The sequence below is a fragment of the Salvia miltiorrhiza genome, chromosome 1 (assembly GCF_028751815.1).
Source record: "Salvia miltiorrhiza cultivar Shanhuang (shh) chromosome 1, IMPLAD_Smil_shh, whole genome shotgun sequence".
In the NCBI taxonomy this organism is placed as follows: domain Eukaryota; kingdom Viridiplantae; phylum Streptophyta; class Magnoliopsida; order Lamiales; family Lamiaceae; genus Salvia; species Salvia miltiorrhiza.
The window spans coordinates 28532963-28543051 of record NC_080387.1 but is presented as its reverse complement, the minus strand read 5'-3'; the positions used below and the strand labels follow the sequence as shown (position 1 = coordinate 28543051).

At 37.3% G+C, this 10089-nt stretch overlaps 1 protein-coding gene across 1 annotated transcript; it reads right to left on the bottom strand.

Annotated features, from left to right (window-relative positions):
* Positions 1-4664: 4664 nt before the first annotated feature.
* On the bottom strand, positions 4665-6993 carry LOC131018406 (pentatricopeptide repeat-containing protein At3g18020). The gene has a single exon (XM_057947132.1). The coding sequence runs from the start codon at positions 6888-6890 to the stop codon at positions 4839-4841; it is 2052 nt and encodes a 683-aa protein (XP_057803115.1). The 5' UTR covers positions 6891-6993; the 3' UTR covers positions 4665-4838.
* Between the last annotated feature and the right edge of the window lie 3096 nt (positions 6994-10089).

Here is a 10089-nt window from a genome sequence, read left to right as displayed (position 1 = left end):
GTGTAATTTGTTTATTTATATTTATTTTGCATATGTTACTCGAATAAATATAGGCTACGTGACTAGTTCAAAGAAAATAAATTAAACAAACATGAATATGCTTGAATACAGTTCAAATTATTAAGAAATCAATAAAAAATTATAGTATCATTTTTCTTAATGTCTTTTTGGAGACATCCCAACGTTGAAGACATTTTCTACTTATATTATACATAGAGTTAAAATTGGCCTGTAAATTCACGAATTTTTGATATTTTTTATTTATTTTTTGTATGATATTTAAAATTGACAAATTAATTCATGAATTGAAAATTTATTCTTAATGTTCCCGTGGATACAATTATCTCTAAATTAAAGTTGAGTTGGACATCGAAATTATCAGCGTGGCGTGATAGTATAAGGTTAGAACCATTTCACTCGTCAAACGGTCGCGCTATGTTGGCAATTCCGATGTTCAGTTCAGCTTTAATTTGGAGATAATTATATCCCATGAAAACATTAAGAATAAATTTTTAATTAAAAGATTAATTTGTTAATTTTAAATATCATAAAAAATAAAAAAAATTAAAAAAATTTGTGAATTTATAAGCAATTAACCCTAATACATGCAATTGTATAAAATTGTAAATTTTAATTTAAATCGAAGAAATTTATTTGTTGAAAAGTCATCCACCCATTCCCATTTTGGGCATTGGCCTTCAATAAGTTGTGGGTAGTTACATAGAATATTAGAAATGTGTTGGTTTCGAGAGTGTCAATTCTTTTGATAGAGAGCAAATTTTTTAGAGAATCATGTAATGATGCATCATAATCTTTCACAAAATTTGAACCACTGATAATTGAAAGGAAACTTTACCACCAATACTATTGAAGGTTGTTTGACTAAACTTATTTTAAAAGCTTACAAATTCTTAGAGCTTATAAAATGTTTCAAATATTTATAAGATATAATTTTTTAAATACTTATAAGTTGTTAATTATTTAAATAATTGAGCTTATAAGTTAGAGAGAGAATTTTTAGTTAGAGAGAAAATCGATGAAATTAGAATGATATATGATGAAAATAAACAATCATAGTTGAATAATTTTCGTAAAATGAGTGTTTCTTATAAGATAATGACAAAATAAGTTGAGGTAGAAAAACTTATTTTTTGGCAAGCACTTATAAGTTCTTAGGGCTCATTTTTACAGCTTATAAGCTTTTTAGAAGTTTATTTTGTCAAACACTTTAAATAAACTTATAAGCTCATAAACAGTTTATAAGTTGTTTTAAAGAGCTTATAAGTTCAGCCAAACACTCTCTAAGACACTGTTGAATTAGATCGAACCACGTAGACCTATAATCCTACCTCAAGCTATATGATGTGATGGTAAAATAATATTGTCCCCCAAAATTAGGGATTTTGAAAAATAAAATTACGAACTATTTTGAAATTGCAATTTTAACTTAATTTTTGAAATGTGACGAAATAACTCACAATTTTTAATGAGTGGATTTTTAAAATGGCCACTTTGAAATAGTAAACTTAAAAATTGTCCACTAAAATACAAACATAAAAAAATGGCCACTGTTACCAAAATACCCTTCCACATTAAAAAAATGGCCACTTTACTAGGGCTGGGAATCGGGTCGGGTTCGGGTACCCTACCCGAAAAAATCGGGTACCCAAACCCGAAAATCCCCTAAACACTATACCCGACCCCGACCCCGAAAACGAAATCGGGTACCCTAATACCCGAGTCGGGTATTCGGGTACCCTAATACCCGATCGAGATTCATACAGATCAAGAAAATTCATACAAAATACAGATCAAGATTCATACAAAATACAGATCAAGAAAATTCATACAAAATTCATACAGATCAAGAAAATTCATACAGATCGAGATTCATACAGATCAAGAAAATTCATACAAAATACAGATCGAGACTCAGCAAATTCAAATGAGGCTAATCATTAAATTCAATAAAAAAAAAGAAGAAAAGGCGTAGACAAGCTCGGCGGCGGAACAAGCGGCTGGGGGGGGTTGGGCGAGGTCGCGGCTGGCGGGGGCAGCAAGCTGCTGCGTGCTGCTGTGGGGCTCCACTGGCGGCACGGCTGCTGCGGGGCAACAAGCTCGGCGGCGGAACAAAGGGGCGACTGGGCGAGGTCACGGCTGGGGGGGCTGGGAGCGAGCTCCTCACTGGCCAGGGGCGCCGCGCCGCTGGGTTGCCGGAAACGGAAACGATTCTGGAGTGGGGGCGGCCGGGCGAGCTGGGATTGGGAATTTGGGATTTGGGATTTGCGAAATTGGAAGGGCCGAATGGATTCAAGGGAAATAGGGTTGGGATTGGATTACAGCTGTTCCAATGTATTAAATAATTTAAAATAATTCAAAATATATTAAATTAATTAATTCGGGTATTTCGGGTATACCCGATACCCGATTTTCTAACACCCTAAATACCCGATCCCGAACCCGAACCCGAACCCGATTTTTTCGGGTATCGGGTACCCAATACCCGATTTTTTTGGGTCGGGTAATCGGGTACCCGATACCCGATCCCGAAATTCCCAGCCCTACACTTTACATCACCCCTTTAAAAAATCCCGCAATTCACAACCAGTCAATTCACAACCAGAATTTTTTGTTTGTGAATTCACAACTAGTCGAATTCACAGCCAAAATTTAATTCACAACCAGTCGAATTCACAACCAAAATTTAATTCACAACTAAAATTTTTTTGTTGTGAATTCACAACAAACGAATTCACAACCAAAATTTAATTCACAACCAGATTTATGTTGGTTGTGAATTCACAATCAGTCGAATTCACAACTAGAATTTATTTTGGTTGTTAATTCAAGTAGTTGTGAATTTGAGTTTTTAAAGTTTGAATTCACAATTAAAACTGTAATTTATTTTGATTGTGAATTTATAGATTTGGTTGTAAATTCAAGAATATTAAGTTGTGAATTCATCGAGCTAGTTGTGAATTCATCGACCTGGTTGTGAATTCTTAAATCTAGTTGTGAATTCATAAATGTGGTCGTGAATTCAAGAACATTAAATTGTGAATTCATAAATTTGGTTGTAAATTTAAGAACATTAAAAAAATAATTATACAGCTCAATCAAATTGCTGTACAACACTAAAATACAACAACTCAATCTACCATCAAAATACATCAATTCCTCTAAATCAACAATCAAAATACAACAAAATATTATCCGAATCAATTCAATCTACAATCAAAATACAACAATTCCTTCGAATCAACAATCTCAGTTGTGAATTAAATTCAACATATCACCCACACGCACACTGCCAGTTCCCTCTCTCACGGAATCCGTCCATCTCCTCCGCCCTTCAACGTCTGCCGCCGCGAACAGTCGCCGGCTGCCGCCACCCTCGTTCCCCTTGACTTCCTCTCTTTCTGCTCAACCACCTGCACATACATAAAAAGGACCAAGCGGCGCGCTGGCCACCCTCTGACTCTGGCGGCGACACGACACCAGCCGCACTGCCGCCTCCGCCTGACTGTGGCCGGGCAGCAACGGCACCGCCGCGTGCCTTGCCTTCCTCTGCTCTCTCTACCCTCCGCAAACACCAACACCAGGACTCCCCCCGGCGACCGCATCAGCCGATAAGGCCAATCGCCGCCTTTCACCCCTCCTTCTCCTCATAGCTCTCTCTCAGATCTACTCTCATCTCAGATCAACAGATCGGTGCAGCTTCGATCTGTCCGCGAGAGAGAGAAAATGGGAGATCTTCGCCAGCGGTGGTGCTGCGACCACCACGCCGCCGGAATCGCCAACTCTGTTGCGGACGACGAAGTCGGCGACGGGGCGCAAAGAACCCTAGTCTTCACGGAGGTGAATGGCGGTGAAGGAATGGGCGGAAATCTGGCGGTGAATCGCCTCGAGAGAGAGAGAGAAGAGAGAAGAGAGCGCTACAAACAGAGAAAGAGAAATTACAAATATTTAAGGAGGGGCATTTTAGTCTTTTCACGCAAAAACTGGCTAAAATTTTATGTTTTTATCCTATAGGCTAAAATTTATTTTTACTATATGAAAGTGGCTATTTTTATATATTGACACATTTTTAATTATTTACAATTTTATCCCTTCGATTTTTTTTTTCGGTGTCGAAGTGTTGTCAAAGACATGCAATTTTACATGTTCTTTTGTTGTGGCATTCTCCTTAAATTTTTTGTCATGTCATTCTTAGGTCTATTCGCGGTAACTTGGTTAGACTCTCACTTGAAAAAAATTAGGGAAACGAAATTGTAAAAATTGAAAATATGGTGATTTAATATATTGTATTTTAAAAATCACGTTAAAATTACAATTTTAAAATAATTCGTAATTTTATTTGTCAAAATCATTAAATATTTATTTTTTATTTGATATTTTTTTTATTTTTAAACATTATTTCATATACATAATTAGATAAATGTACATGACTTGCATTTATTTACTGATTATCAAGTCAACAATATACTCATTGTCGAATTATTTCTCCACTAACATACACAATAATTTTTCATTAAAATCCGTGACAAAAATTAGATGGCATAATTAAGATAGATATGTCATTGTTGTCTCCAAGTGCGGTAGGATCTTGATCTTCCACCAAAAAATCTAACATCGACAAGCGTAAGTCTTTCACACATTCATCCTTGAAGAACCAAAAGCCCATTGATATTGACAGTGCTGGTCAAGCCATAGATTGGTTAGTGTCTAAAATTAAAAATCTTGGGTTCAAATTTACAGGTACATAATTTTTAAATATTTTGTTCAATATTATTAATTGAAAAAAAAAGCCCATTGATAGAAAATGATCAGAAACGGCCTCAGATGAGTTGAAGTTGGTTTGTTCCAACTGCATGGTGCAATTTATCCAATATTCTCCACGTGACTGGGTCGGGCCTCATGCCATTCTTCCTCATCTCGCCCACAATCTGATACGCCTCCTTCTTCAATCCCAACTTGCAACCACAATCAATCACAATGTTGTAGTTCACATTGTTCACAGCCACTCCACAATCTGCCAGTTCATACAGCAAGTGACACGCCTCACTAAATCTCCCTGCACCACAAAGCCCTTTCAGCAGAGCAGCATACACGAAGTTGTCATGAACTCCACAAGGCCACACCACCTTGCTCCAAAACTTGATAGCTTCATCGATCCAACACAGCTCACACAGCCCTTCAATTATGATCGTGTGAGTCACGCAATCAGCAGCCACCCCACCACATACCATATGACCCAATACTTGCATAACTTCTCTGCCTCGCCCGAGTTTAACCAATCCACGAAGCGCAGCGTTGTACGTCACCACACCGGGGGGGAGACCCTTCTCCGGCATCACATGAATCAAGAATTTCAGTGCTTCTTCAGCCTTACCCGCGTTCAGAAGTCCCTGCATAATAGTAGTGAAGGTCACCCCATTTGGACCACAAAATTTACCCGTGATCATATCGTTCAACACCTGTAAAGCCTCTTCGACTCTTCCCACCTCGCAAAACCCCTTTATCACAGTGTTCAGGCTAATGATATCAGGCTGGCAGTTGGTCTGGAGCATCAGAACAAGCACGTTTAGAAGCTCCGAAGGGTTATTCATACGACAAAGAGCCCTCAAATAGATATTGTATATCCTAGCCGCGTCCACGCCTTGCTTACTCAACATCACGTTTAGCACTTGGTTTGCTTTAGCTACTTCACATTGGTGGCAAAGACCCTCAACCAAGATTGCATAAGTAAACTCGGAAGGCGAGTAACCATGACTCATGCCTTCTTCGAGCAACTGAAAAGCCCTCAAGAAATCACCATCCTTACATAGACCATGAACAATTGAATTATATGAAACTGAACTTGGAGCAAATCCCCTCTTTCTCATTATATAAACAATTCTCGCAGCACCATTGTACCTCTCGAACCTACACAGTGAATCGATCATTTGCCCGTAAGCAAACTCTTCGCGAACGTTGTTTCCCTGTGGCATATGTTCTGCAATGTTAAACACCTCATGAAACAACCCTTCTCTACACAAACAATCAATCACATTGCTAAATGCTGCACCATTAACTTTCACTTCGTAGGTGCATTCCATGACCTCCCAAATTTTTCCTATCAAGACTTTCCCTTTCTCAAACTCCCTTCTCTTCAAAACCACACCAAGTAAAGCGCAGTAAGCAAGCGCATTAGGGCGCACGTCCCTCTCAGACATTTCATCGAACAGCTTCTGCGCAGCTTCCATGTCCCCAATCGCGCAATACCCATTGATCAAAGTGGTGTACGAGACAACAGTAGGACAATGCCCCCTCATTAACATTTGGTAAAACATCAAATGAGCGGATCCCAATCTCCTCAATTTACACAATCCATCAATCAAACGGTTGTAATTCACCAAAGACGGCACAAACTCCGGCTTCTCTGCGACCAGCGCGTTGATCACGCCAAATGTGCGGTGGGGATCTCCTCCGTCAAGGAGGCGCGCGATGAGGACGTTGCAGGTGCGCTCGTCGGGGGCGCAGTTGGAGGAAATGAAGGCGAGAAAGCGGTCGTGGGCTTCTTCAAAGCGTCTGGCGTGGCAGAGAGCGTGGATGATGCTGCTGATGTTGAGGGAGTCGGGCTGGAATCCGCGGCGGCGGAGCTGGTGCAGGAGGCGGAGGGCGGCATCGGCGTCGCCGTCGACCGTGCATAGCTTGTGGATGCATCTTGTCCAATGGAAGGTGTTGGATACACCGATGATTTCAATTTCGTTGGGCTCTGCTGCTGGGATTTCATGCTGTGGCTGTGACTGTGGCTGTGGGGAAGAAATCTTGATTTGGTGGGAGTGAAATGAAGCAAGAATTTTGAGGTTTGGAAAATGGCGCCCTGACCGGATTCTCCAAAGATACATTTTGATGTTGAACACAAATTCATAATGAACACAAATCAATTTGTTAAGTCTATAATCACTCTATCTTACTCTATGCATTCTCAAGTTTGTTGAGCGACAAATTTCATTTATTATTTTTGAAATAATTGCCTATAAACTATATCCAAAATTTAATTTTTAGTTATTTTTTTTTTTCTGGTCAAAAAATAAATTAATTTTAAATCTTTAGAATTTGACCTAACTCTAAATATATGTAGACCAATAATTTGATTGTCTGAATTTTGATGGACAATTCGAAGGTACTGTTAGAAAGTTCTTAACGTTATCTTTCTGCTTATATTATTGGGTTTTGGTCACCCAAAGTAGTCAGAAAAAAAAATATATATATATATAGAGTTTCATCATATCAACTTTCATGTCATTTTCTTTACCTCTTTTGGTGGCCAAAAACCAACAATATAAGTATCATTAGAAAGATACCGCCAAAAGCATTCCATTGGTACCTTCAGATTGCTCATCAGAATTCAAACAATCAAGTCATTAGCCGGCGAACTTTCGACTCAAGTCAAATTTCAAAAATATAAAAGTGTATTTTTTTTTACCAAAAATATGATTTGGTTAAAAATCAAATTTTGGGTATAGTTCGTGTATTTATAGGTGATTAATCATAGTATTATTTATGCATTTAAATTGTTTTGATCTAACAAAAAATTTAGTTAGGCTATACAAAGATTTCAGGCAACATAATTTTCCTTGAACAATGTATAATTTTATATTTAAATAAAGGTGTTATAGTTTCATACTACTTTATAAATAGTGAGATAAATATATTATAATTCGAAATAAATTTTAGCTTGTCACTTAGAAAGATAAAAAGCAAATACATCCTAACATGAAAAAAGGTATAATAGTCATTTTACCGGGTCAATAGTACTTAAAATTTAAGGTAAGAATTTTAGTCAAAATATATAAATTCTTATCAAAATGCTCTTACTAATTTAAAATTTGAAAATAATTCAAGCTGAATGTTTTCTTCACGCAATCACATGTGTTGGAAACTTAATGAAATATCCTATCCCTAGTTTTAATGATACCAAAATCCTTAGGATTTCTTTGTAATAGACTAGAACTTTCCGAACTCAAGCGTTGTAGTTCATTTTCTACTTTATCTAGTGTTCTGAAGACTGAAGAGTGAAGACTGAAGACCTCAACTGAAGTTAGCTATGAAAAGGCCAAGTCAAATACTGACGTTTTGACTGAAAGAGTTGCTTACTGAAGAATCAGTTATGGCTTAAGTAATAATGCATGCCACGTGGATTTAGCGGATTGATACTCAAGTCAAGTATCAGTTGGCATTCTTCCTCGGACTGAAACTCCTGAGTATAAAGGAAGCCACGTACCTTCAAGTACAGCCGCATTAAATGCAGAGATATTGAAGATCGTCCTTTCTTTGCAGAGTATTCCTTTTTGGTGATAACTTTTCAGAAGCGCCTTACCTCTTGTACCTGAGACGCCGTTCTTCACCAAATTAAGGAACCTCGAAGATTGAAGCCTCAACCAAATTCAAATTACTCTCACAACGGATGAATTCTTGAAGACCACCTCAGCCAACGGATCTATTCAAGACTTCTCCTATATATAGAGCTCGAGGAACACTATATTTTTAACCGATTCAAACGCACAAGCTGAAACTCTGCCTAAATCGCAACTTAGCTATTCACTGCCTTCAAAATTTTGAATCGAAGAAGAGAATTTTCAAAGCCAAAATCAGTTCTCTGATTTCATACATTCTCTTAGTTCCTTAGGAAAATTCTTTGTAATATCCAAAGCCTAATTTTCTGATTACAGAGAGCATGTTCTCTGTAATCTAGTTGGTACTTCAAACCCCTTTTCACCCAAGAGAAAAGAGAGTTTAAGTAGAGATGAGTTCAGACCAGTGTTCTGACTCCAAGAGATCTTAGCCACCCGTTGGAAAAGGCACTTATGTCTTAGCGTGCTAAGAGTGAGCGAGAAATCCAACTCAGAGTGTTGGTACTGGAAATTGTATTTTTAGTCTAAGGTTGGCTGTGCACCCGTAAGCACATGCCCAGAGTGATTGTCAGTGTGTTTAACTGACCGTGGATGTAGGAACTTGTTCCGAACCACGTAAAAATCATTTGTTGTTTTTCTCTTTCAGTTTTACTTTCTTATCTGTGCACAAACTTCTTTTTAACAGAAATTGATTAATTGCAAAGTGAAACCAAACTCCTGACAACGTGCTTAGTTTAAGTTTTTCCGCTGCCAGTGTTATTAGTCTAACTGATAAATCTTTAGATAATCAGTAAGATTCATAACACTCCTCTGTTTCAAAACCTAACTGAAGTCCCTTTTTGGATATCAGTCAAAGTTCTGTAGTTTAACTGCTCTTCTCTGTCAAACTCATTCAGTATCAGTCAACAATCTTTCAGTTAACAACAAGATTTCCTGTCAAACTGTTTTGTTCATGTCTAAGGAATTTAACTGTTGTTTTTTATAATGGATTGATATTGATAATATAGTATATTCTCTTCGTCCCACTAAAAGTGCATGTATTACATTTTGGGTTGTCCCACTATAAATGACACATTTTCATAAATGACAAAATTTAATCCTTAAAAATGTGTAGGCCCTACCACTTTTAACCAATTTACACATTTTCTTTAACTTATGTACTCAAAAGTTTTTTTCACTTATAGTGAGACGGAGGGAGTATGTTTCAACGGCTCTTGCACAAAGGGAATCTAGTATTTGTTTTTTTTTAATTGATGAATTAATTTTGTTGCTTTTGCCTATAAATATAACTTGTTCTCACACATATCTGAATGTGCCGACGCAAATTTTTTATTTAGATCTCATATCTCTACATAATAATTTTTTTTTCAAAATGTCTAATTCACCAACTGAACATGAAATAAGAGAAATGTCGAAGAATTTCATACGTGAAACGACTAAAGACGATATCGAACAAGAATTGATTGTCATGGCTGATCAAGAAGAAGCAGAAGAAGTTGCAAACTCATCAAGAAAAACTCGAAGAAAATATGTGGAGCGAGTATGTGAAGCTTGTGAATGATTAATTCTTTGACATTCTGACATTTGGTGTTGTTATATTTCATCGTTGATTTCGAATGAGTAGAGAATTATTCCTTCGTATTGCTCATGCATTGGAAAATCACTAAGATTGAGTTCAATATCCACACTC

Coding starts and splice junctions, on each gene's coding strand:
- LOC131018406 (XM_057947132.1), bottom strand. CDS start 6,890: ATGTATCTTTGGAGAATCCGGTCAGGGCGCCATTTTCCAAACCTCAAA.